The sequence below is a fragment of the Delphinus delphis genome, chromosome 6 (genome assembly GCF_949987515.2).
Source record: "Delphinus delphis chromosome 6, mDelDel1.2, whole genome shotgun sequence".
Taxonomy (NCBI): domain Eukaryota; kingdom Metazoa; phylum Chordata; class Mammalia; order Artiodactyla; family Delphinidae; genus Delphinus; species Delphinus delphis.
In genome coordinates this window covers 1,674,924-1,702,868 of record NC_082688.1, presented here as the reverse complement: position 1 = coordinate 1,702,868, position 27,945 = coordinate 1,674,924, and the positions used below count along the sequence as shown (strand labels likewise).

The following is a 27,945-nucleotide window of genomic DNA, read 5'->3' as shown; positions in this document are numbered from 1 at the left end:
GCTACCACCGACCGAGGAAAGATCTGCAAACCATGTGTCTCCAGGGAGGTCTCTCAAAACTCAACAGGAGGAAAACGAAAAGCCCAATTTTAAAAACGGGCCAAAGCAGAAAGTAACACACCATCGTAAAGCAGTTATACTCCAATACAGATGCTAAAAGAAAACAAATGGGCGGAAGATCTGAACAGACACTTCGCCAGAGAACACATAGATGGAGATGCTCGACGTCCTGAGCCGTTAGAAAAATGGAAACTAAAGCCGTGCTGAGATACCACCGCTCGTGATTAGGACGGCTCAGTGGGACCTGGGCGCAGCACGTGCCGGCAAGGACACGGAGCCACTGGAATGCTCGTCCCGGTGGTGAGGACACTGGAAACCACGCGGCAGTTTGTTATAAAGTTAACCGTATGCACAGCTGAGCCAGCAATTCCACTTTTAGGTATTTACCCAGGAGAAGAAAGAGATGAGGGCTGGACGCGACGAACCCCGTACAGAAATGTCCACACCCGCTCTGCTCACAGATGCCCCAAACGGGAAACACCCAATGTCCTGCGTCAGGGGAAGGGACAGCCAGGAAGCCATCCACGTGACAGTCACCACAGGGCCGCAAGAAGGAACAAATTATTGATGCACAACTTGGATGGATCCCAGGTTCACTGCGCCCAGCAGAGGGGCCAGTGTCCGGGGTTATCTCCCGGGCAGGTCCGTGTGTCGGACACGCTCCAAAGACAGAACCATGGGGACAGAGAACAGTGGCCGCCAGGGGATGGGGTTGGGGGGTGACTGTCGGAGCAGCACGGTGGAGTCTTGGGGCCCTGGGGGTTGGTTGACGGAGCTGTTCTGGGCGGTGGACGCTCAGGCCACACCACCCCATGCCAGGTGGCCGCCTGGCCCTCCCCAGCCCCCTCCCGCTCAGCTCCGGGTGGCCTCCACTCGTGACAAACGCACCACGGGTGGGCGATCTAGCCCATCTCTGCAGCTGCCAGCTCAGTGCCAACCAGACTGGCAGTTTTGAAAGGGCCACACCCGTGAAGGACACCTGTGCACTGAACACACCTGTATCAGCATCCCAGGAACAGGGCAGGTGGTGGTTCCTACAGATGCACTTGGGCCCAGGCGGCTGGGGGGGTCACCACGGGCATCATTCTGTCTTTTCCGTGACACCAACGTAACTGTGATACACCACCGACTGTAAGATGCATCCCATTTCTTGGATCTAAAACGGGGGCACGAAATGCATCCAAGAGCCAATGCAATTTGGCATGTGGGGTAAAAAATAGCAAAAGTCTGGCAGGGAAAAGCCAGTAAGAAAGAAAAATAAAGGTGGAAACAGAAACACGCGGCCAAGAGCCGGGAGGACCTGTGTGTAAACCCCGGCTGCCAGGACACAAAGGGACACAGCGGGTCTCCAGGCCCTGTGCTCAGGAAGTTACAGGCACAGCTGCTGGGGAAGACGCAGGGCCGAGAGACCAGACCCTGGACGGTGCTCCAGCAGGGCTTTGCGGCCATTCGACCTGGTGACTGGCCCCGCGGGCCACGGCTCAGGACACTCGCAACTCCCTCTGGGCAGCTCCCCCTCCCACTGAATGGAAGCCCATCCCAATGAAACCTGGTGCTGTCCCTCCCCAGGCCCATGGTTCTGGGTTCTTCTGTCTCCTGCGCCCAAATCTGGCCCTAGGAGACCCCACCGGTCCCCTACCTGGTCTCCTCACCCCCACCACAGCGATCCCGGCAGCTCTTCTATCGCCAACCTGACCACGTCCCTTTTCTGTTCTCCATCGTCCTGTCCGGTGCTGACCGTGAGAAGCTCGCAGCCTCCCTGCCCACCCGTGGATGCCTCTGGGGACCAGAGTGGGAGGCGGAGGGGCCACGTGGGAGAACGGCTTTTCACTGTATGATTGTTCTACATTCTTTAAGATAACGAGCACACGTTAGCTACACAAAAATACATGCACTGAACTTGTAAAATACCCCGGAGACGCCCACTGTGAGGAGGAGGCAGTAGCCAATAGTGGACTGAGTCCCTCGGCAAGAACAACTCTAAAAGCTGCATTAAAAGAAGTCGCCCAGTCGAGAGTGTCATACTAAGTGAAGTAAATCAGAGAAAGTGGTATCATGAGGTACCACTTATATGTGGAAACTTAAACAATGGTACAAATGAACTATTTACAAAACAGAAACAGACTCAACAGACATAGAAAACAAACTTACGGGGGCTTCCCTGGTGGCGCGGTGGTTAAGAATCCGCCTGGCAATGCAGGGGACATGGATTCGAGCCCTGGTCCGGGAAGATCCCACATGCCACAGAGCAACTAAGCCTGTGCGCCACAACTACTAAAGCCCGCATGCCACAACTACTGAGCCTGCGTGCCACAACTACTGAGCCCACGAGCCACAACCACTGAGCCTGTGCTCTAGATCCCGTGAGTCACAACTACTGAGCCCATGTGCCACAACTACTGAAGCCCGTGCGCCTAGAGCCCATGCTCTGTCTGCAACAAGGGAAGCCACTGCAATGAGAAGCCAGCGTGCCACAACGAAGAGTAGCCCCTGCTCGCCGCAACTAGAGAAAGCTCGTGCACAGCAACGAAGACCCAACGCAGCCAAAAATAAAATAAATAAATTAAAAAAAGAATGTGGTGTCCCGCGTATGGGCTGGACAAACACCGAGATTTGGGGCCTGCTGAGGAGGTGGTGCTCTGGGGAACACCCAGGCTTTCAGCCGAGACCTGGGAACAGCCAGGGCCCAGGAGCAGGGCAACCGGGAACGTCCAGCCTGACTTACTCCAGGAGGTCACATCACTGCTTGATAAATCCGACGGCCATTCAGGCAAACCTCTAACAGGTTCCAGACCCTCTCTGGAGCAGCTCTGCTTAGAGCTTCCAAAATGTCTTCACACAATGTGAAGCATTCAATAAAAAATTACCAGCAATACAAGAAAGCAAAGCCAAATGATTAAAAAAAAAACCCCACAATTTACAAAGAGACATTAGATCAGACCCGTGGGCGATCTGTAACAGGTTCAACAGGCAGACACCGCGTTTCAAATAACTACTCTTAATTTGTGCAAGAAATGTACAAGATGGAGAATTTCACCAGAAAACTAGAATCAATAAAAACAATCAAATCCTAGAAATATGATTGGTTGAAAAGGAAATTAAACAGAGCACATGAGAAGACTGGTGAACTGGAAAATAATTCAATCCAAAACTTCCAGGTTAAAGCAGCAGAAGAAAAAAGAAATAGAAAAGTCTTAAAACAGAATAAAAGTCACCTGGAATTCCCAGGACGTGGTGAATGCACACCATGTGTGTCACGGGAGCCCGGGAAGGAGGGCGGGTGTGTGTGGGAAGCTATAATGACCCAGAACTCCAAACTGATTACAGACATGAAGCCACATGAAGGAAGTTATCCCAGATAAGAGGGCGAGGGTAGGGAATTCCCTGGTGGTCCAATGGTTAGGACTCAGCGCTTTCAGTGCTGAGGGCGCAGGTTCAATCCCTGGTTGGGGAACTAAGATCCTGTAAGCTTCGCATCAGGTGAACATCAGAGAGAAGGGTGCCAGGGCAGCTCTGCTGATGTAAGACCACGCAGACTTCAAAGCAAGAAACTCTCCTGGTGCTACAGGATATTTCATGATGGTAAGAGGACCAGGTCACCAGGAAGATGAAACAAGCCTGCAATTGACAGGCACCCAAACCAACACTTCATAATAACAGGCAGAACTAAAAGGAGAAATGGCAAACCTATAAGCCTCCCTGGAGATCTGAGCACCCCATCTCTTGAGCCAACATAAGAAGATAAAAACAGATCTGAAAGAGTATGCAAGATTTGATTTAACTATTGGTGCACCATAGTTTTTGTCTAGTGCCTATGGGACATTTGCTGGGGCCCAGAGTCTCAAAAGACGTCAGAGCAATGAAGTGACCACAGGAAATTTAATTCAGAAATTACAACAAATAGATGACCAGAAAATCCAAAACATGTTCGAAAATTTAAGCAACACACCAGGACATAACCCAAGGGTCAAGAAAAGAAAAATCACGAAAGCACTGGGAAATATGTTTGACTGAATGATGATGGAAACACGACATATTAAAATGGGTTGGGTAGAATTAAGCTGTGCGGACCAGGAAGTGGACAGCCCTGAAGTGCATATATTTCAAAAGGCGGAGAAATCAATCGATCAGAAAACTAGGAAAAGAATAGCAGATTAGGGCTTCCCTGGTGGCGCAGTGGTTGAGAGTCCGCCTGCCGATGCAGGGGACGCGGGTTCGTGCCCCGGTCCGCGAGGATCCCGCATGCCGCGGAGCGGCTGGGCCCGTGAGCCATGGCCGCTGAGCCTGCACGTCCGGAGCCTGTGCTCCGCAACGGGAGAGGCCACAACAGTGAGAGGCCCGCGTACCGCAAAAAAAAAAAAAAAAAAAAAGAATAGCAGATTAACTCAGAGGAAGCAGAAATAAATTGAAATTAAAAAAATATATATATATGTAAGTACAGTTGACCCTTAGACAATGTGAGGGTTGGTGACCCGACCCCCCTGAGCAGTCGAAAAGCTGCATATAACTTCTGTCTCCCCCCTAAACTTAACTACTAATAGCTTACTGTTGACAAGAAGCCTTACATGTGCAGTCAGTTCACACACATTTTGTGTATGTATTTGTACTGTATTCTTAGTCAGCTAGAGAAAAGAAAATGTTAAGAAAATCATAAGGAAGAGAAAATACATTTACAGTACTAGACTGTATTCACCGAATATCTTAAGTTTACATCGTCTGTTTACAAGACGAATCACCTGTCTCTCAGTACCTGCATCAATATTGTCTTATAGGATATGAACACTGTGGGTATTATACGTGTTCCCAGCAGTAGACATCAAAACGGAAATGTGAAAAAGAAATGCATATTTATTTACAGGGACTGTATTTATTGCAAAAGATCTGTGTATAAGTGGACCCGTGCAGTTCCAAGGTCAACTGTACACATAAGAGAGAAAAAGCCAAAAGCTGGTTCTTTGAAAAGACTAATATGTTGGAAAAATCTCTAGCAAGACTGAATGAAGGATAATGAGGCAAAAAGACACAAATTAACAATATTAACTGTTAATATTATATTAACGTGACACAGCAGAGTCTGCAGAACAGGGGCTGGCAAACTTCTACCATAAAGGGCCAGAGGGTCGTCAGTCTTTTAGGCTGGGTTCTGTTGAATGTCCTTCGTTTTTGCTTTTTCTCCTTTACACACCACTTTAAAAATATAAACAGCATCGCTAGTTTGTGGGCTGTACCAAAACAGGCCATGGGGCAGATCTGACCCAAGTCACAGCCTGCCACTTTCTTCGATAAACATTAGGAAGATTTTAAGAGGATATAAGTAGTAGATTCATGCCAATAAATCTAAAAATTAGATGAAACCTATAAGCTTGAAGAGAAACACAACTTACCAACACTGACACAAGAAAAAGAAATTTGAACTTGGACCTAATAAAGACATGAATCTAATAAACACCGTCCTGCAAAACACTCCAGGCCTAAGTGGCTTCACCTGGGCATTACTTCAAATATTTAAGAAATGGACTAAGGTTATACAAACTCTTCCAGGTCATTTTTAAAAGGGGGGAAGGGTGATAATTGTCGAATCATTTTATGAGGCCAGATAACCTTGCTAGCGAAAAAGGGAGAGATTACCTTAAAGGAAAATGAGAGGGCACCCTCTCTCGTCCACATAGTGGCAAAAATCCTAGAGAAAATATGAGGCAATATGAAAAGCACGGGCTTGTCCCACGCAGCCGGTGGCCCAGGCGCTGGGTCCAAACTCCCGCGCCTCTGATGTGGGTCTGGGGTACCTACACTGGCGCCCACACTGTGTGTGCCTTGTGTGGGTGGGGGGTATGCATTCAACAGGTTTCCCAATGTTTAGGCTGGAGCTCTGTGGTGGGCAGGGGGGCACCCCCGGCAGAAGCAGGGGCTCCGCGCTCAGGGTCCGGCCAGATGGGAGCGGTTCCTTCAATTTAGCAACTGCTGGACACCTGGCAACCCACCTGAGGCCTCCCTCTAGGAGATGAACACTGACTGGGGGTGGTCACAGCTCCAGAGAGCCCCCCCAAAAAGGGCAAAAAAATTAGGCAGTTGAACCCAGAGGGATGTAAAAAGGATACCACATCACAACGAGGTTGAGCTTATTCCAGAAACACAAGGTTTTTTAATATTCGAAAAAGCAATTTATAACATTAACAGAGCAGAAGAGGAAAACTATATGACCATTTCAATATTTAAAGAAAAGGCTGGGGCTTCCCTGGTGGCGCAGTGGTTGAGAATCTGCCTGCCAGTGCAGGGGACACAGGTCAAGCCCTGGTCCAGGAAGATCCCACATGTCACGGAGCGACTAAGCCCGTGCGCTACAACTACTGAAGCCCGTGCACCACAACTACTGAAGCCCATGCGCCACAACTACTGAAGCCCATGAGCCTAGAGCCCATGCTCCGCATCGAGAGAAGCCACTGCAACCAGAAGCCCTCGCACCACAACAAAGAGTAGCCCACACTCACTGCAACTAGAGAAAGCCCGCGCACAGCAACGAAGACCCAATGCAGCCAAAAATAAACAAACAAATAAATAAAAGGTCTCATTAAAAAAAAATAATAATAATCCACCACCTGCCAATGCAGGGGACACGGGTTCGAGCCCTGGTCCAGGAAGATCCCACATGCGCGAAGCAACTAAGCCCACGAGCCACAACTACTGAAGCCCGCGTGCCTGGAGCCCGTGCTCCACAACAAGAGAAGCCACCACAATGAGAAGCCCACGCACCGCAACGAAGAGGAGCCCCCGCTCGCCACAACTAAAGAAACCCACACGCAGCAACGTAAGACCCAATGCAGCCAAAAATATTTTAAAAATCCCCTTTAAAAAAAAAAAAAAGTAAATCTTGAGCCCCACATCACACCACATTAAAAAAAAATCAATTCCAGATATACTTACTACAGAGAGAAAAGCCTTAATAACAAAGCAGGGGAGTCTGAATCTTGACTGTTAGAAGGGAAAACAGACGTAAGGAAGAGAGGAGGCTGGGAGAAGCCTAGGACATTGAGTTAAATTTGGAGATACCAGTACAAACTCGTGATTTTTAAATATATAAATTCCTAGCTCTGACTACTAAAAGGGTATAAAAACAGCACCCTAGTAGCAATAAGCAAACGTAGCACCCAGATCTTGGTTCCTAAATACCATTCCCCACTCAGAGGGAAAAAAGCTGACTCCAGGGCTGGGGAACAGAAAGCATAAGATGAGCCTGGGATATTTTGCTGAAAAAGACAACATGAAAATACTTAAAAAAAAAAAAAAGTAACTTTATACTAACACCAAATAAACAACAACAATAAGTGAAGGAATAAAATAAAGAAGTAGGGGGTCTGGAGAAGCTCTTCCCTACAAAAGACCACCAACTAATAAATGTAGGAGTTACGGAGTTCTGATCACCACTTTGCAACCATCAGAGTAGTGATCGATCCAGGCAAGAGTCATCAACAAACACTAAAAGCGTTGGGTGAAAGGCTAATGACACACCTTCTCTTCTCACAGTGACTCTACCTGGCAGAGATCACCTTGACCAAACGACCTAAGGGGCCAGCACCAACACTGAGCCAGACCAGGGTCGTGGCTGGAGAAGGACACGGCATTGCTCCTGTGGAATTCCAGCAGAAACGCACACCAGGCACCCAACCCAGCAGACCCAAACAGAGGGACCTTCTGCAAAACAGCCAGCCCATGTGCTTTCAAAAGGAAAGTCTCATGAAGGATAAAGGCTGAGAATCTATTCCAGAATAAAAGAAAAACCAGAAATGCAACGTGTGATTCTGAACTGAATACTGGATCAGAAAAACCCACATGACCACAAAGGACAATATTGAGACAACTGGAGGAATTTAAGCATGGAAATTTAAGCATCGTTGATTATATAGTAGTGCTGGGTCAAAACTGAATTTCCTGGGGACCTCCCTGGTGGTCCACTGGGTAAGACTCCGTGCTCCCAATGCAGGGGGCCCGGGTGCGATCCCTGGTCAGGGAGCTAGGTCCTGCACGCATACCGCAACGAAGATCCCACGTGCTGCAGCTGAAGACCCAGCACAGCCAAAAAAAATTTCCTGAGTTTTGAACACTGTCCTGTGTTTATGCAAGAGAATGTCCCGTTTGTGAGCAATGCTCAGTATTTTGGGGTAAAAGAGCATAATATCTGCAACTTGCCTTCAAATGGTTCAGAGAAAAAAAAAACAAACCTATACTTAAAAAAAGAAAAAGAACGACAAAGCAAAATGTGGCAAATTCTTACCAGCTAGTGAGTCTGAGGCAAAGGTATACAGGAGTTCTTTGCGCTTGTCTTGAAACACTTCTGTACATTTAAAATGATTTCAAATCAAAAAGACAACTTTAAGGTACACAGAACATTACACTGATCTGGAGGTAAAGGAAGATTCCTTTAAACAAGATATAATAGCTATTGATAAAGAGAAAGAAGTTAATACACTTATTACATCAAAATCCTATTAAGAAGATGGCAAGTTGCAGAGTGGGAGAAGATATTTACGACACTTGTCTGACAGAAGAGGTCTATTTGGAGTACAGAGAAGCTCACGAAAAGTTGTGAGAAAAGGACAGACAACTCACTCTACAAGTGTGGGAAAGAAGATTTAAATGGGCACTTCACAAAGGAAGACAGATAACCTGTCGAGAGTATGAAAAAACACTCAAAATCATTACTCGTTATGGCAATCCCACTTAACTCCACTATGAGAGACTCAGGACAAGACTGCTGGTGCTCTACATCCACGATGTCCAGCACCTGTTACAAAATTAATAGATACGTGAAGAACCACAAAAAGGGGATCCCAAAGAGGAGAAAAATCAGTGGGTAGAAACACACCGAGAAATAACAAAGCGGACAGCATTAGCAGGCAAAGGCTTTAACACCAGCTAGAAAATACCATCAGAACTTTAAAAAAAATGGAAAAGCAGGAACTCAATGAGGGCAGAAACGGAACATACAAATAAGAACAAAACGGAACTGCAGAAAAGATCGGCAACCATGAAGAAACAGCAATGGAAACGACGCCATCTAAAGCCTAAACAGAAAAAAAGGCTAAAAACTAATAAATAAACAGAGCCTGGGACCTCAGGGACAAAAACATGTTTAATTGGAGTTGTGGGGGGAGGGGCACAAGACATTTGAAGGAATAATGGTAGAAACGCACACGTCCAAAAAGCTCAATAAAATGTAAGCAGAAATAAAAGCTGCCTGAAAAGAAAAGACACAACTCGTACAGAGAAACTCAGAGAAGAATGACTATGATTTCCCGAGGAAAAACTATGCATTTCAGAAGACAAGAGAACGTCTACTGAAAGCAGACGGTAACAGTCAGCCTAGGATTCTACATCCAGCAAAACACCCTTCAAGAATGAAGGTGACAACTGTACAATGAAAACTGACTAATTGTATTATACATAAACTATACTTCAATAAGGCAGATTTTTTAAAAGGTGATATAAAGACCTCTTTGTGATTTTTCAGAATCCACTACTAGTCCATCACTAGGTTGAAGGAAATTCTTCAAGCAGAAGAAAAATAACACCAGGTAGAAACTCTAATCTATACGAAGTATGAGGAACTGGACGAGGTAAATATGTGGGTAAACATAATAGGCATTTTTTCATATTCTAAATTTCTTAAAAAAAAATTAGACATCCACGTGGAAAAAAAATCAGAACCTCGATCCATGTCTCACACCTTATACAAAAATTAACTCAAAATGGGCCACAGACTAAATGTCAAACCCAAAGCCATAAGACATCTAGAAGAAAACACAGGGGAAAGAATTCTTATAATCTTGTTAGGTAAAGAATCAAATATACCACCAAAAGCATCATCTGTAAGAGAAATTACTGACCATTTAAACTTCATCAGGGGACTTCCCTGGCGGTCCAGTGGTTAAGAATCCGCCTTCCAACCCAGGGGACGTGGGTTCGATCTCTGGTCAGGGAACTAAGATCCCACATGCCGTGGGGCAACAAAGCCCGCGGACCACAACTACTGAGCCCGCACGCCGCAACTAGAGAGAAGCCTGCTTGCTGCAAAGAAGAGCCCTTGTGCCACAATTAAGACCCGACGCAGCCAAAAATAAGATTTAAAAATTTAAAAAATAAACTTCATCAAAATGTTAAAATGTCTATGAAAGACTCTAGTAAGAGAAAGAAAAGACCAACTGCAGTCTAGTAGAATATGTTTATGAGTCACATATCCAACACAGGACTTTCACACCTAGAATGTATAAGGAACACACCATATCAACAATACTCAATATTCAAACCACCCAATAAAAAGAGGGCAAAAGACTCGAAGAGGCACTTGACCAGAGCAGGTATACAGATGGCAAATAAATACACAAAGGGTGTTCCACATCATTAGACATTAGAGAAATACAAATGAACACTGCAGTGTGACACCACTATAGACCATGAGAATGGCTTTTAAAAAAAAGACAAACCCAAGTGCTGACAAGATCATGGAATGACAGGAACTCTCCTGCTTTGCTGGTGGCGATATAAAGTGACAGAACTATTTTAGACAAGAGTTTGGGCAATTTCTTATAAAGTTAAATATGCACTTACCATGTGACCCACTATCTCATTCCTAGGCCAATTTACCAAAAAGAACTGACAATTCAAGCGTGCACAAAAACCTAGACGCCACGTTTGCAGCAGCTCAATCCATCACCACTAAAAACTAGAAGTAAACCAAAGGTGCTTCGACTGGCAACTAGATAAACCCATCGTGGGAATACTATTCAGCAGTCCAAAAAAAAAAAAAAAAGAACCATGAACTCACACAACACGAATGGACCTCAAATGCATTCAACCAAAAGGCCACACGCTGTGTGATTCCACTGATGAGACAGAAAACAGACCAGTGGTCGCAGGAGTTGGGAGAGAGGAAGAAAAGACTACAAAGGGGCCGCAGGGGGGTGATAAAATGTGGGAGGTGACGGCTCTGCATCTTGATTATGGAGGTGATCACATGACTATATACATTTGTTTAAACTCAGAGAACAACTTGCCCCAAAGAGTAAATTCTACTCTATTTAAATTTTAAAAGTGACTACAAGTGGAAAAAAGACAACTGTCGGTTTCAAGTAAAAACAATAACATCACCATAAGGCTTATAGCCTACGAAGAAGTAAAATACGTGACAACAATTTCACTAAGGACCGGAGCGGGGAAATGAAAACACACAGTTTTGAAAGTCTGAGTTCCACAGGAGGGGGGGATATACCTGAGAAGGTTGATGGGATAAGTCAAATATTCATGAGTCAGCTCCAGACGACCAAAGTATGGTGGGGGTGTGGGGGGGGATGTCTAACCACTGGGTCAACAGCAGAGCTAAAGAGAAACTCTGGAAAAATTCAATCAGAAAGTGGTGGAAAAGAGGAAAAAAAGAAAACATGACTAATAAAAAACTAATAGTGAGATGACAGACCTGAACCTAACCCCCTTGAAAATTACACTAAATGTAAATGGTTGAAAGATTCCCAATAAAAGATGGTCAGACCGGATAAAAAAGCAGATCTCAATCATGTGCTATCTATAAGAATTGAGCTTTAAGACACAGGTAGGTTAACAGGAAAAGGGTGAAAACAGCCAACACCAGGTAAATAGTAAACATAAGAGAGCTGGCACGGCTATATTAATACCTGCATAGATCAGAAATGGATAAATTCCTTGAAAGACACAAATTACCATGGCTCGAACAAGATGTGAGAGAAATCTGAACAGTTCTACATCTAAACTAACAGAATGTATAATTGAAAACCTTCCCATAAGGAACAAAAACAACAACAAAACTGCAGGCCCAAGTGGCTTCACTGGTGAATGAATTCTATCAAATGCTTAAGAAAGAAATAACATCAAACTTACACAAACTTTCAGAAAATTAAGGAGAAGAGACATAAGGTTAGCATATCCTCCTACAAAACCAGACACAGATACTACAGGCAAACTACGGATAATTAACCTTCATGAACTAGATGCAAAATTCCTTAAGAAAACATTAGCGAATTGAATTCAGCAATATATAAAACAATAAAACATAATGACCAAGTGGGACTTATCCCAGGAGTTCAAGGGTGGTACAACATTTAAAAATTAACTGATGATGGGCTTCCCTGGTGGCGCAGCGGTTGAGAGTCCGCCTGCCGATGCAGGGGACGCGGGTTCGTGCCCCGGTTCGGGAAGGTCCCACATGCCGCGGAGCGGCTGGGCCCGTGAGCCATGGCCGCTGAGCCTGCGCGTCCAGAGCCTGTGCTCCGCCACGGGAGAGGCCACGACAGTGAGAGGCCCGCGTACCGCAAAAAAAAAAAAAAAAAAAAAAATTAACTGATGCAATACACCACATCAGTAAAATTAAGGAGAAAACCCACATCATAATTTCAGTAGATGAACAAAAAAGCAGTCCCACGTGTACGTGGATGTTCACAGCAGCCCGATGATAGCGGCCACACACGACTGCCACTGGTGGCATGTCCACGGCATGGGAGAACACCACAAGGACCAAGGACCCACACTCAGACCACACGGATGAATCGATCTCAAGATACAGTAAATGAAAAACGTCAAACATAGAAGACTCCGTTCTGTGTGATCCCACTTAAGGAAAAATGATAGTGATGGAGAGCAACGGGGGCTGCGGTGGTGGGATGGGGTGGGGAGGACGCGGGGAAACATCTGAGGGAAGTAAATTGTTGTGTATCTTGACCGTGGTACTTGACTGATTACAATGGCCAAACTCATCACCTGTACACTTGAAACTGGCACATTTTATTGTGTGTAAACACTTTAATAAATAAAAAAGACGGGGAGAAAAAGGTGGGACTGCCCACCCAGCACAGGCAAGTCTCAAACTCATTCTGCTGACGAGACAGCCGGACCAGAGTGCAGACAGCCTCACTCTGTTTACGTGACGGACAAAAGTACCCAGAGGACAGAAAGCGGATCCGAGGCTGCCCGCGGCTGGGGGTGGGGGAGGGGATGCCAGCAAAGGGGCGCAAGGGCCTCCAGGGTGACGGACACGCCCTCCATCTGACGGTGCTACTGGCGCCTCGCCCCCATCTCAAATGGGTGACTTCACGCCCGTGTCACCGAGGTATGTAAGTTACACCTCAATAAAACTGGTTTAAGAAGAACTCTCAGGGTGTTTGGGGGTGTGAGGGTTAAACGTGACACTGCATGGAAGCTGAGGCCAGGGAGCCAGGGGGCCGCGCCTGGAGGCCCTCAGGGATGAGCCCCGGATGGTGCCTGGGGTGCCCGGCCAGCCCTCAGGGCAGCCTCCGGGGTATACAGTGGGACAGACACATTGGTGTTGGCACCTCCTTCGCCTGGCCTGAGCTGCCAGGATGCTGCCTTAAAAGAGCGGGAACCCCCCGAGCCTGGGCAGGCCGCCCCCACCTGGGCACCACTGTAGGCAGGCCAGGGGTTGCGCTGGGCTCTAACGGTGAGGACGCGCCTGGCCCAGGGCAGGAGGCAGTGTGGGTGGCGGGGAGTGGGGCTTGCAGAACCCATCCTGACTGCTCCCTCTCTGTGGGACCCCCAAGCGACAGCTCGTGAGCTCTGAGCTGTGGGTGGGAGCAGCCGCCAACCCGGCTGCCCAGAGGCTCTGCTGGAGGGACGCCCTGCCGTGCGGAGGGGGGACGCTGCAGGCTGGGCCCGCCCCCCGTAAGATGGGACAGCAGCCGCGCTGACCTCACAGGCCGTGCTGGGAAGGCCTGGCCCGGGGCGGGGCTCTATCCTCCGGCGTGCAGCGGCCACCTGCAGCCTCTGCTCAGAGCGGCGGAACCCGGGAACAGACATGGTGCCGCGTGCCAGGACCCCCTCCCGCGCACCACCAGGGTCCGTCCCACGTCCAGGCGTGGGGCAGCGGGCAGACCCGGAGGGGAAGGGAGAGCAGGGCCACACAGGGCCACCAGCTCACTGCCCACCAGCAGGGCACCCCGCGGCGGTCCCCTCCTGGGAAAGGGTGAAGGTGGAGGCTCGGGGCTGGTGCGTAAACACCTAGGCGGGCCTGTGGCTCAGAAGCCCATAGGGAGCACATCCGCCTGCGGGATTCAACATCTGCCCAGTGAGGGGGGTGGGCCTGGAGGCCAGAAGGGGGTCGGAACCGCAGAGACCAGGGGAGGGGGCCCGGGTTGGCGTGGGAACCTCCCCTCCATGCCCTCTGTCGTCTCATCCCCGCACCCCTCAGCCTCACTCCCGGGGCAGCCTGCCCTGACAGTGGCCCCCCGCCACGATGAAACACCACGTCAGGGTCCAGTCTGGTGTCTCTCTGTGTCCACAGCAGGCAAGGGCAGGGACTACGCCCATCCTGGCCACCACTGCTCACAGCCTGTGGGTACAGGTGTGCCCAAAGAGAGTGAACAAGTAGAGACCATGCGAGCGGGCCCCTCACGGCGCGGGGGTGCCCTCTGTGCCCTGCCCACCCCCGGAACCAAAACCAAGCCCCCCAGACCTGTGCTGCCTTGACGGGGCCGCCCCTGGCTCCTGCCCCACTCTCGGCTAGAGGCTGATGTGCAGAGAGATGCCCGCCGGCTCTGGGCCCCGCGGAGCTGAAGCGCGAGCTGCCCTGAGCCCCGGGGTGGGGGGCTGAGCCCACTGCGACGTGGGGTGGGTCTGATCGGCCCCATCATGGTTAGGGCCTTCCCAGTGGCACCTCTCCTAACCTAACCAATTAGGAACCACCCAATATCCTCCAACAGGGAAGTGGATAAATCAACCACGGCATCTCCACGAACGGACGATGACACAGGACTTGGACAGAATGGAGGAACACACAGCACGGACACGGGAAACCACGCGGGGGCTGCTGGGGGGAGGGGTCCAGAGCCCATCCGCTCATCTGTAACATTCAATTCCTCGATTTCCCACAGGAAGCCCATCACGTGGGAGCTGCTAACAGCCCTTCCCGGGGATGGGGGTGGGGAGGGGGTCTCCAGTGCAGGGCGCTGCGCCCTTCGCTTTCCTGCACACGGCGTGCTGGAGAGAAGACCCCTGAGGGCCACTCAGGCCACCCCCTCCCTTGGCAGGTGGGGAAAGCGAAAGGAGAAGGGACTCCTGAGAACCCTTATGCGCCAGTTCACCTTAGAACCTTCCGGATTCCACCAGCTCGAGAGCCCTGCCCAACCCCTGCCCAGGCCCCGGCACGGGGCACCTGGCTATTCGGCTGCCCACGCGGGGTGTGAGGATGCCCCCTGGCCAGGCCAGGCCAGCACAGAGGGAGCCCGGGTTACGGGAAGCCAGCGCCCAAGGGGCAGCCAGCCTTTGGGGACGGGCCCCTCTCTGCCTGCCCGGCCCCCACGGACCCTCCCCCCAACCCTCTTCCCAGCGTGCCAGGTGCCCAGTGATGCCAGCGACGTCACTGCCGATAACCTAGATTTTAACCAAGAAATCACACACCCCCTCCCTGCCCCACTTACGGGCTCAGGGAGGAGAAAACCCAGACCGGAGCCTCCCAAGTCCTGTTGGAGACAGGCTCCCAGGCCACCGCCCCCAGTCTCGCAGCTTCCCTCCACCCCGTCCCACCTCCAACGCTCCCAGGGATGTGGGATGAGGGGCTCACAGGCCTTGGCTGACCCGTGCCCGGCCCCAGTAGGACCCAGCAGCTGGTCTCAGTGCGGGAGGGGCTGGTGAGGAAGCCCAGACAAGGCAGTGGGGCAGCTCGGTCTCCCAAGCCACACCCCACGCTGTCCACGGCCACCTCCCTTGGCTCCTTGGAAAATCCAAGGGTGCAGGTGAGGAGGGGGTCCAGGCTCATGCAGCCAGAGGGGCAGGTGTCCTCAGACGGGCTACCGCCCTGCACCCACACCTAGCAATTCCAACACCTGTGGTGTCTCTCACCGTCTCGTACACACCAAGGCCCGAGGCCACACTGGCGGGAAGGGGGCCGTACAGGGAGGACCCTGGGGTGACACGTGAACTAGGCTCCTCTCCTGGTTCGGCACTGCACCACCAGGGACCACCGTTGGGCAGCCCCGCCCCTGGGCCCTCAGCCGATTCTGTCCTGACCCCTCCATTGAGCCCTGCCCAGCGGCTGGCATTGGGGGGGGGGGGTGTGGGCGGTCCTGCAGGGTTTGCCCTGAGCCCGTGTAGCCTGTTTTCCTGGGGGAGGGGCTTGGGAGCCACCCCAGCTCCCTCTGGCCCAGTCTGGGTGCCAACGGATCTTTCTACCCCCTGGGGGCTGTCAGGGAGATGGCGGGGTCAGGCAGAGGAAGCTGCACACGGGTGGTTCCCGGGGTCCCGGCCCGGCCTAACCCACACCAGAGCTTGTGGGTTTCTTGGTGTCAGGAACACCAAGCCCTCCCCGCTACCACTAAGAGGAAGACACCCAGTCCAGACGGAGGTGGTCTGTGTGCCAGTACCCTGCGCAACTCATACAAATATGACAAAACACATTCAGATAAAGTCATGAGCCCTGGGAAAACCAAGGCCCAGGGCCCCTGGGGGGGCTGCCCGGGGCAGTGCCTCCCCCGCAGCTCTGAGAGGGACCCTGAGAAGGGCCCACGTTGGCCAGACCAGAGACCGAAACCCAGCCGCCCAGTGCCACATGGGGATCGGCTGTCCCAACGGCCCGAGCTGGCCAGTGCACCAGGCTCCCTCCGCTCCTGCCCCCCAGGACTGACAGACCAGTGCCCGCCTGGAGGCGGAGGAGTGGAAGGGGGAGGGAGAGGAGGGGCAGCGTCGGCCCCATCGGGGCGCAAGGACGTGGTGGGTCTCAGGGGCGGAAAGAGTCCCCAAACTGCACTTTGGGGCCCCAGCTCTGGGATGCCACTTCCCCCTGGCAGCGTGCATCCGGGCCAGTCACCGGACACGGGCCCCGCATGCAAATCAGGACAGGCAGCCGGCCCAGGCACACAGCCAGTTTTCGGGGAACACAGAAGGCAAGAGGACACCTGACCTGGGGCCTCAACTACGGGACCCTTCACGCAGCAAATGCTGAACCATCTCTGGCGACTGTGATGCAGTTTACAGGCAACACCAGGCATCGCAAATCAGTGCGTGTTGGGCTTATAGATCCCAAATGCGGGAGTTCCCCCCAGAATAAGTTGGGGGGCAGCACGTTCAGTTCAAGAGGCACTCTCTGGCCGGCCACTTGGTGCTAGCCCCAGGGAGACGGCCGCGACTGGGAGGGGCCCAAGGGACTCTCTGGCCTCCCTGAGTCAGAGGGAAGGCAAGAGCACATGGGTGGGGAAAGGGCTGAGGTCAAAGGCAGCGAAGATGGGCCTGCTGGGGCAGGCACCTCAGCCACAGGGACGCTGAGGCCTCAAGCAGGTGAGTGACGAGTCTGGGTCACACACTGCCCTGTGAGCCCTCAGGCAGGTCCCTGGTCCACTGAGGCCCTCAGTCTCTTCATCAGTCGGGTGAAAGCCAGGGCTCTGTCCCACACGCTACGCTGCGGCTGAACTTTCCCGTGGCCTCTCATCTCACCCAGGATGAGTTTAGAGTCCCTAGCTAAGGCCCTGCAAGACGGACCTGGGTCCTGCTCCTGCCTCGGGTGTCAGCTCCTGCCAGCTCGTCCAGTCTGGGCTGTACAGGGAACTGTCCCTGTACACCTGCAGCACAGTGCCCCCGGACGTGTCCGTCTCCCTGCCAGGCTGTGAGGGGCCCGGGGTAAGGCCAGGTTGGCCTCGGTGCCCACACAGGAGGTGCTGGGAGGTCCACCGTGCCGGCAGGCAGGCGGCCGAGGTGGCGGGTGGGGATTACCTGCGTAGCTGCCCGCGGCCTTGACGTACATGTGGCCGTACTGCTCCTCCACCATGGTGTCGTAGGCCTCGTCATCCTCGTCATCCTCTTCGTTGTGGTAGGAGGTGGGGCTGTCGGTGGTGGGCAGGCTGCTGGCCCCCGGGCTGGTCCGCTCCCCCTGGGAGTACTGCGCCTGCTGGATGCTGGGGATGAGGGTGGCCAGGCTGGGCACCCCGTAGTAGGAGACCCGGGGCAGCTTGAGGGGGGCCGTGCCTGCCGCCACCGCGGGGCCCGTCGCCGCTGCCGCGCCGTCCCGGGCCCCCGTCTCCAGCGGGCGCTTGGGGGCCAGGCCTGGGCCCGCGGCCAGCGGCAGCTCCACGGCTTCGTGCTTGACGCGGGTCAGCAGCGGGATGGGCACGGAGGGGGACACGACGTAGGGGGGCGCGGCGGTGACTGGCTGCAGCTGGTTGCAGGGGCTCTGGGGCTCGGAGCTGGCGTCCTCGATCATAGCGGTCTGCGAGTCGCAGTGGGGCGAGCTCACCTTGAACATGAGGTCCGTGCCGCGCTCCACGATGTGCTGGATCTGCAGGAAGCCGGCCGTGTACATGACCACGAGCTGCTCGCTGGCTGCCATGGTCAGCCTGCCCGTGTAGCAGAAGGACAGGATCTGCTGGAAGCAGGCGGGCGGCACGGTGCCCGGCAGCTCGAAGGCGCTCTTGCTGTTGCCGCTGAACAGGTCGCGGAAGTAGAGGCTGCTGGCGGCCAGGACGGCCCGATGGGCCTTGAAGGCCTGGCCCTTGACCACAATGGACACATCGCAGTAGAGGCCCAGCAGACGCTGCTCGTTGAGGCAGCCGAGCACGGTGTTCCCGAAGTTGGGGATCTCGATGTGCAGCATCTGCGACATGGCGGGCGGGGGCGGCGGGCGGGCCTCAGACTCTCAGTGCGGGAGCGGCCGAGCGGGGCGCATCTGCGGGAGAGAGGGCGTGGGGCGCCGCCGTCAGGGTCGGGCTCCGGACGTCCAGCGGCCCACTGGCAGGGCTGGGCCCCGCACCACCCTGCTCTGCCACAGTGCCCAGGCCCCCCTGCGGGGCACCCCCAGACCCTCCAGCCGCCACGAGCCAGACCAGGTCTCGCCGCAGACCCGGCCGATGGTGGGACCCTGGCAGGGCCGTCAGTGCCGCCCAGGATACTAGAAGCCCCAGCTGGGTTTCCAGACGGGGTGGGGGTGTGGGGGCCCCCTGTCCTGGCAGAAGACGAGAACAGGCCTGCGGGCGGCGGACAGACGGGAGGACGGGAGGACGGGACGGGGCGGTCCACCCACAGCACTGGAGGGGCGAGGGCGGCAGGCCCGCGTCTGCATAACTCTTCTCCCAGGAAAAAGTTAGCAGCAAAGGAGCCCCTTGCCGCCTGTCCCCTGGGAGGGACCCGAACCCGGAGCGAGAGGCAGGGCACCGCGGTGTGTGTGGCGGGGGTCTCGTGGCGGGCGGCTTCTCGGAGGCTTTGCTTTCGGTTTGCTTTTCCCGTTTTCCCTAGAGCAGCCGTGCAGAGGGCCCGCCAGGGGGGGCATTCTGCCCCGCCGGCTGAGAAGCCGCCCCTTCGGCCCTCGGGAGAGGCGGGCAGGAGTGGTTGCCCAGGGAAGTGAGCTGAAGCTGGGAGAACTCAGCCTCTCCGCCGCCTCTGCTCGCCCTCCAGGCAAAGGAGACCTCGGGCCAGAGGTGCTCCGAGCCGCGCCCGGCTCCCCCAGCCCGAGCTGCCTCGGGGACCCGGCTGCCAGCCCAGGAGTTGGGACCCTGTCGCAGCCCCACCTGCGCGCCCTCCCGGCCCCCCAGCTCCCGATGCCGGCCGATCCCTGCTGGCTCGCTCCCAGCCCAGGTGACTAAAGGGGTCGTGGGGAGACAGGGGAGGGCCGAGCAAGGGATTGGCCGTGGTCGGGATGCTGCCGGCCCGCGGGGTCTGGGGATGGGGCTCCCGCGCTGTGGAGCTGGTGTCCGACTCAGAGAAGCGGGGCCGGGACGGACGGGCCGGAGAAGGCGCCGGCCCAACTCCGCGCAGCCGGCGCCCGTACAAAGGGCCGCTCGGTCCCGCGGGAGGAAAGTGCGGGCGGCCGCAGAGGCGCCGGGCGGCCGGCGAGAGGAGGGCGGAGCGCCGGCCCGGCCGCCGACAGGAGTTGAGCAGGTGGGCGGCCGCTCGGGGTGGGGGGAGGGCCCGCAGCGCCCCCGCTGCGGAGAAGTTGCCGGCCTGGCCGGTGGCACCGGCGGCAGGGGAGACCTACCTTTGGCCGCTGCCGCCGTGGCCCCGGCACTGCCCGCTCAGCCTGGCAGGGGCAGGCTCGCCCGCACACCGGCCGCCCGCAGCCGCCAGCTGCTCCGGGAATGCAGCAAACGGAGCGGGAGCCCTTGGGGTGGGGAGGGCGAGAGGAGCTGCGGGGGGAGGAGGGGGGAGGGGGGAAGAGGAGGAGGGTGGGGGGAGGAGGGGGACAGAGAGTCTCGGCTGGGCCGGGCCGCAGCTCAGCTGCACCCAGCCCGGCTCTCCGGGGCAGCGCACAGCATCTAAATGAAGAGGCCGGATGCAGACGGACATTCAGGCAGCTCTCGGGAATGAATAGCCGCCTTTGATTTGGGAGCCGAAGTAATGCCAGCTCCCAGCCCCGGCTTTAAAAACAGTGGAGTGTTGGTGCCAGAGGAATGCACGGCTCCGGGTGTTGGTACAAGACAGACTTTTGATGACTCACTGCAAATGCAAACAAAGATGGCAGCAATACTGTACTGTGCGCGGAGAGACGCTCGTGGTGCCGCGGCAACCGAGACGGCCTGGAAACGTATAGTGCGGTTCTGCATATGAATTACCCAGTAAACTACCACCCTGCCATCCAGTACAGCCCGAGTGTCAAAGCATTTAAACTATGCCAAACAGTCTGCAGGGCTGGCAGAGCGGCCTAACTCCTGCAGTGCAGGCGGGGGGGGGGGGGGGGGGGGGGGGGGGGGGTGCCGGGTGGGGGCCGGCGAGGGGGGCAGGGAGGCCAGGGGGTCGGGGCAGACAGGGCAGGAGCTGGGTGAGCAGGGGAGGAAAAGAAGGGAGATGAGAAAATGAGGCAGAGAGAGGTGAGAGCAAGGGGCCAGGGAGGAAGAGACCCAGCTCCCCTTCCCCCGGCGCCCTGCAGGCCCCAGTGCCCGCCTTCCCCCCTTCTTGGGGTCCCAGAGCGGCAGGCCCAGCTAGTCCGGCCCCAAAACCCCAGGTAATCACCCTGTACCCCCACTCCCCAGCCGGGGCAGCTCTCTTAAAGAAGTACAACTTTGTGATTACAACCGGGGGCCAGGCCTGTGGTGGCCAGCGACCAGGAGCCCCCGAAGGACCCGCCCTGGTCCCTGATGGACCTGCCCCGGGGAGGTGGCAGCCAAGGCACCGCCCCCAGGTTACCCGTGTGGCCGGGCCATTGGTGCGGGGTCCACAGTGTCTGCCGTCTACTGAACCTCTCCTGGGCAGGGGCGGCCGTGCTGTGCACACTGCCTGTTTGGCTGCAGAGGATGTGGGACCTCGTTCTAGGCTCAAGCCCCCACCTGCTGGACAGCGTGGGCCCTGGGGCAAACCACTGGCCTGCCCAGCCTCAGTTTCCCTGCTTGCCACCAACTGTGGCAGCCTGCAAGAAGGGGCAGGGTTGAGAGTGGAGATGGCCAAGGAAGGTCTGTCTCCTGCAGCGCCCAGCGTCGTCACCATCAGGTGATGCTGGGGCAAAGCGGGGGTGGGGGGGTGGGCTACAGGCAGCACCCCTCCCACCGTCCCTTCCGAGGCATCCGGAGAGAAAGAAAGAGCCATCTGGCGCCTCCCCGTTCACACACCGTGGGCTCAGCTTCGGAGACCAGATAAAATGCTGCGAATGGAGAGACGGAAGAAGTCCAGGTGTAGGGAAGCCGCCCAGCGAGCAGCGGCCAGCGGAGGCGGCTTGGTGCCTCCTGCACAGGGCTGCTGACAACTGGAGGGGTGGGTGACGGCAACACAGGCCCGCACGCGGAGCGCTAACAGAAATGGTCCCCGCTCGGCGCTCTGGGGACCCGGGGGCTGTGTGGGGAGAGAGAGCGGGGCTTGGCCGGCCTTCCTCCGGCTCGAGGCCCAGGTGGGGCGGCCATCATCTCAGCACCACCAGGATTCACATCCTGGCTTGGCCTCGGCCACCAGGTGACGGACCGAGGGCCCTTACGCACCGCACTCTCGGGTCCACGTGGACGCCCGGGTCTGCACACCTCCCCTCACCCCCACTGGGTAGCCTTGCCAGGCCCCCCAGACTGGGCTGTGTCATCCTGGTGGTCCCCCTTTCCTGGGGCCCAGGAGAAGCCCACTAGCTCCAAGATGAGGGACTGGGGCCTCGGGGGGTGGGGTGTGCGTGTGCGGGCACAGCCCCATGTGCCTGCCCAGCCACAAAGGGGGGCAGACTGGGCACACACGGAGCCAGTGTGGAGAAACAGAGGGACACTCAGAGGCCCAAGGACAGTGGGGCCCGTGATGGGTAGGGAAGGGCAGGGGCCAACCCTGGCCTGGGTGCAGGACACCCAGCCTTCCACCGCCCTCCACGAGCTCTCCCCTCCGCTGTGCTGCACCCAGGCCCTCCCTGGGTGGAGGAGAGCGACCACCTTCAGGCCCCTGTTTCATTGCCAGCTCCGCAGGGAAGTCCCCCAGGTGCCACGCGGGAGCTTGCTGAGGCTGGGAGAGTCTGTCCGATGCCTGACGGGCGTTTCACCCAATGCTGGGCACAGCCAGGGAGGGCCGCAAGAGAGGGGCTGTGCGGCCCAGGGACACACAGCACAGTGGGGAGGGCCGCCACGGGGCCCCCGCACCCACCACCGGGAGCCTCCCAGAGAGTGAGGTGGGGCCTCCTGAGCCAGCTGGGGGCTCTCGTGCCGTGAGAGGGGAGGGGGTGAGCAAGCCTGGCTGGGGTGGGCGGAAGCTGCAAGGGTGCGGTGCGCACCGGCCCCCAGAGGGTCCCAACTGCCCAGGGCTGGGCAGGGAGCAGCCAGCTTCTGAACTGAGAGCGGGGGCCAGCGAGGTCTGCGGAGCCGACCCTTCCGAGAGCGGCTCCTGGGTTCCGCTGGGTACCACCCCACATGCCGGGCCCGGCGTCAGCCACCTCAAGTGCAGGTCCTATGGCCTCCAGCAGAGGACTCCACGTCTGGGATGCCCGCCTGGGAGGGGGGTCACATTCGCCCTCCGATGGTGACCACGGGGTCGAGGCAGACGATGTTATTAGGAAAGCGCTCGGCTAGAGACGCACACGGCTAGAGACCGGCGCCCGCCTAGGCCCCGTCCGTGCTTCGTGGGCCTGCCCCCGGGGCTGCGGCCAGACCGTTCACCCGGAGAGGGGACCATCCCCCCCTGGAAGGTGACGGAGCCGTCTGGCCCCGGGGATGGGGACAACCAGCCCTGTTGTTGCCGTGTCCTCAAGCCACCTGTGCGGGTGAGGCCGCCGCCCCACGGCCCAGCCCAGGACAGCCCAGCACGAGCTGGTTTCAGGTTGCTTTCTTAGAAGCCTCGGCCGGAGCGAGAACAAAGCTGAACTTTAGGAGAAAAGAATAAAATAAAGGCTTGACTTACACACCCAGGACTGTGAAAGCAGGACGTGCCGAGGGCCGATCCTAGCGCGGTGGCCGGAGAGGAGAGGGGCCGGGGCCTGAGCTGGCCTCCCTGCCCAGCCCCACACGACCTCCTTCCCCCTCTGTGCCTCTGTTTCCCCACCCCTGCTACCCAAGCAGCACCACCTCTTCTGTTTCCCTCCACAGCAAGACCCCTGTGCCGTCCACTCACGGAAGGTCCTGAAGAGCCGGGAGGAACGTCCGAGATCCCATCTTTGTTCATCCCGGCCGTCCTCAAAGCCACGGCACCACGGAACCCTCCCCCTCATAATGCCCTTCAGAATGGAACCCACTTTGGGACATAACAAAGCCAGAGTCCAGCCCCTGCAGCTGTGCTAGCCTCAGGGGAGAGGCCCGTTCCACACAGACTCTAGACCTCCCCAGGAAGAAGGGGATGGGGGGGTCTCTTCTCTGTGGACCCTCCCTTGGGAACGGCTGGGATTATGGGCTGTCCACCAGGATGCCTCCCAGCCCCCGGCGGGCCACGCACCCGCAGGTGGCCGAGAGAAGGATGTGGGGCTATGAGCCCCCAGAGCTGCAGACACGCATGCACACAGGGGCCAGGGGGCGTCAGAGTCCAGCCTCCCCACGCACCCCAGATCCTCAGGGGCCTGCTACGGCAGGGGCGCGGCGTTTAACTTCTGCAGAAGCACCACCAGCGGGGGAAGAGGAGGCGAGACAAATTAAACTAAATTAAATTAAATTAAATTATTTTGCAGGATTTAATTTCACCAACCTAATAAGCGGACTGGACCTCGGCAAACGCACAGCCATTAAACACACACCGCAGGGGAAGAAGGGGGCAGGTGCGCCAGGGAACATTCCGGCAGCAGAGAAAGGAGCCCCTCTCACCCCCAGCACCTAGCCCCCAGCCGGGGGCCCATCCCCGTGGCAGACCCGCTGCCCGGCCGCCAAGCCCTGCCATCTCGGGACCTCGGGAGAAGCCGGCCCGGCAGCAAGGCCACCTCCTAAAAGGCAGGGCGCTCCGGAGCTGCCTTTTAGGCAGGGCCGTGTCCTGCGGGGAGGTGGGCAGGTTACTGAGTCAGCGTGAACACACGTGGGCGCGTCGGGGCATCAGGAATACCGCCCAGGCTGCCCCGCGGAGGCTGTCAGGAGAGCGTGGGCGGGACGGGGTGTCACTCTGGACAGCAGCCATCAGAGCGACGGCCTTGCTTTCCGATTACGATTACGGCGCAGGCTCCAGTTACCAGGCTCTCTGGCACCCCCATCTGCAGTCCCCCGTTCGTGCTCTGGCTCTGCTGTGAGCTCTGCTCCTCCGAAGGGCAAGGGGGAAGCGTCTGGGGGTTGACCCTTCGGAGGTCCGGGTGGCTGTTTGAAGCAAGGCTGCTCGGCTCGGGCGTGCCAGGCCCCCTGAAAGCTGGGCGAGGCACCGGCCTGCTGGAGCCTCAGGTCTGCATTAAACTTTTAATACACCACAAAGCAGGGCTGGGCTGTCAGGGGGCCGGGCTGCTAATGGAAGGCCCCGGGCAGGGAACCAGGGCTCCAGGGTGGGGTCTCAGCTGCTCGGAGCCCCTCCCCACGGTCCCGACGTGTGTGCTCGCCTCCCAGCCCCACCCCCTCCAGGTGGGTGCAGAACAGGAGGCTGAGGTACCCAGAGGATGAGCTTCCTGCCCAGGCCTCTGGCCTGGGCTGCACCCAGTCACCACCCTCCCCAGCTGCCTGCTTTCAACACCCATGATCCCGGGCAACCGAGGTCATCAAGAGGGTGGGGACTGACCCTGCTGGGCAGAGGGACGCTGAGGCCTGGACTTGCCCCGGGCCTCCAGGACTCTGCTGCAGAGGTGAGAATTCCACCTCAGCCTCTGCGCCTGGCTGTCCTGGAGTCCCCTGTGCCCAGGGCAGGGGGCGCACAGGCCTTCGAAACCTCAGGGCCACTCGGTCCCGGGCTGTGGCCACACCTCCAATACACCCCTGCCCCCCCCCCATCACCAGCTCACTGAGCCCCAGCCCGACTGGCAGAGGCAAGACGCCTCCGGTGTTCAGCCAGGCACCTGGGCAGCCTCCACCCAGACCACAGCCTGGACCGGCATCAGGCATAAAAGCCGGTTTTAACTGCACTAACGAATGTTTGCCTAGAAGCTTTTTTTTTTTTTTCCCCAACCAGAGAAGGGCAGCCTGCGAGAATCTGCAAATTCAAAGATGTGCTTATCACTCCGTCCCCTGCCGCCCTGGAGGGAGCCACAGATGCAGGGCTGGTCCTCAGAGACAGAGCACACACCTAAGTTCCCTGCCGGCCCTCCACACAGCACCTCCAGCCCCCCGAGGGCCCAGGGCCCTGGGTGCCACACCCACAGCCTGGCCCCATCAGCCCCACTGGCCGCAGGACCGCGGGGGCTGGGCGGGGGCTGGGTGGACGCCCTCCCAGAGGGGACAGCGGGCCCTGCGTCACACAGCACGTGGCCCATGCGGCGGGCTCTGAAGAGGGTCCAGCCTGGGGGTCTGGGTGGCCCAGCTCATCCCATGGGCAGGGGGGAAACTGCAGCTGGGGCTCCTTCCGACATGCCACCGCCCACCAGGCATGACTGCCTGCCACCGCCACGCCAGCCTCTGACCCTCCGCTCAGATATTTCGTGCGGAGAGGGGGTCGGGAGCTAAACAAACAGGGCGTGAACCTAAAGAAACAGGAGCGGCCGGCCCAGAGGGAGGGCAGCGGCCCCCATGAGCCCACCCGCCCACCCTGCACCCACCACGTCCACGGATTAGCCATCAAATGGTTCCAGAAGGCTTGGGAAGAAGTAAGCAGTGTTTTGAACAGAGCCCACAATCTCTCTCGCCCGTGTTTATAACTCAAATACCGTAAGCTTGAAGAGTGTGCCCCTCGGGCATCGTCTAGTAACTTAAAAAGGCAGACCCATGCCTGCAGACGCCACCCTACTCCTCCCTCGGAGGCTGAAGCTGGGTCTCCCCCGCCCTGCACCCAGGCTGGGGGCACTGGGGGGCCGGCACTGAGAGCAGGGGCTGCCCGCGCCGGGCAGCTGGGCCCCTGGAGCCAGACTCGCCCCCCTCGGCCCTACAGCACCTTGCTGTCCCCTCCGAGGGCTGACGGGGGTCCTCGAGGCGGCCAGGTCCCGGGCGGCAGGTGGAGGGGGCGCGCGTGCCAGGCCCGGCCGGTCACCCAGCTCATTAGCGACGGCGCCTCTGCACACACTCACGTCTTTAATATTCATAGCTCTCCTCATCTGCATATCGTGCCATAAATAGTCGAGGTGAGACACAAAGCTCCCTGCATTTCTAATTATGCTTAAAAATCTAACGTAAATCAGACGACACAGAAATACCAAATCAGCTGCTGGGGTGGGGGGGGCACATAGGCTGAGACGGGTCACGGCACACCAGCTCCCACCTCCAAGCTCACGCCAAGGTGGTTGCCGATGGGCGCCGGCCCAGGGTCCCCCCGGCCGGGAGCTGGGCGGCAGTGTCCCAGGCCACTCCCTAGCCAGCCTCACCCCCGCGGCCCTAAAGAAAGAGACAAGTGGGGGCAGGGGATATGCCCGCGGCACCTCAGGGACCCCGCCGCTCCTCCCCTGGGGCCGGCCAGCCTGTCCCACCTTCTCCCGAGGGGCTCCTGCCACCGTGCCTCCTTACCCTCCGCACTGGGGGACACCCAGCCACCCACCCCACCCAGGGGCCCAGTTCCTGGGCTCCCCTGTATCCACATTTAACCGGCTCTCCAGAGGGATCTGAGTCCACAGCAGAGGAGAATCAGAGCAGATGCGCCCCCAGCCCCAGGCAGTGCCCGACTCTGGGGATGGGATTTGGCAGGCAGGAGGCACAGCCAGAGCGCCAGGCCCCTGAAGGGCGTGGGGACAGGACTGGACGTGACAGTGGGCCCCTGACCCCCGAGGGGGCTCCAGCCCTGCACGGGCAGGAGAGGCCCGCGTGGGCCTCGCTCTGCACTCGGGTCCAGTCCCCCCGTCTGTGGGGAGACACAGAGGAGGGGCTACAGAACTGAAGGCTCCGGGCAACTCAGAGCCCAACACAGCACCAACCCTCACGGGGGGGCACCAGAGGGGCATCCGGGGCCCTGGTGGGCGGCACTGACACCAGACCTCAGGGTCCCTGGGGGCTGAGGTGCAGCTGGGGCGGTGGGGGCACCTGGGGGCAAAGCTGCTGCCCAGGGAGCCCAGGAGGTGCAGAGCCAACAACAGGTGACCCGGCCTGCATCAGAGCACACGCCTGTCTCCATTTCTTCAAACAGACCCCAGCACCCCTGGCCCCCATGTTCCCAGGCAGCCCCGAACACTAGCGCTCAGCACATACCCTGCCCAGCCCTGGCCCCAGCCCCCCCAAATGCAGCCTGGAGTCAGGGCCCCTGGGCTGGTGCACCTCTGCCTGTCCTGGGGTGCAGAGGCGGGGCCCCCAGAGGGACCCGCAGGAGACACAGGCCCGAGTGACACGGGGGTTACCCCGCTCTGCCTTTAGAGAGAGACGCAGAGATGCCTGCTGCCCACATCTGCCTGGCATCACGCCCAGACCTATTTTTAAGCCCATTTACTAGAAATCCCACAAATTAAAGGAAATACAG

General features: G+C 56.9%; 1 protein-coding gene across 3 annotated transcripts in view; it reads right to left on the bottom strand.

The window, feature by feature from the left end:
* Window positions 1–27,945, bottom strand: part of NACC2 (NACC family member 2) — a 69,790-nt gene that overhangs the window by 11,497 nt on the left and 30,348 nt on the right. Inside the window, exons 1-3 of one of the 3 annotated variants that reach the window (XM_060013790.1) lie at window positions 20,051–20,173; window positions 18,317–18,745; window positions 17,797–17,971 (exon numbers count right to left, since the gene is read on the bottom strand). In XM_060013790.1, the coding sequence (XP_059869773.1) occupies window positions 17,797–17,971; window positions 18,317–18,682 (541 nt within the window). In that variant the 5' untranslated portion in view covers window positions 18,683–18,745; window positions 20,051–20,173. Of the gene's footprint in view, window positions 1–17,796; window positions 18,746–20,050; window positions 20,174–27,945 lie in introns of those variants that run through there. The other 2 variants (XM_060013788.1, XM_060013789.1) reach the window with 2 other exon arrangements.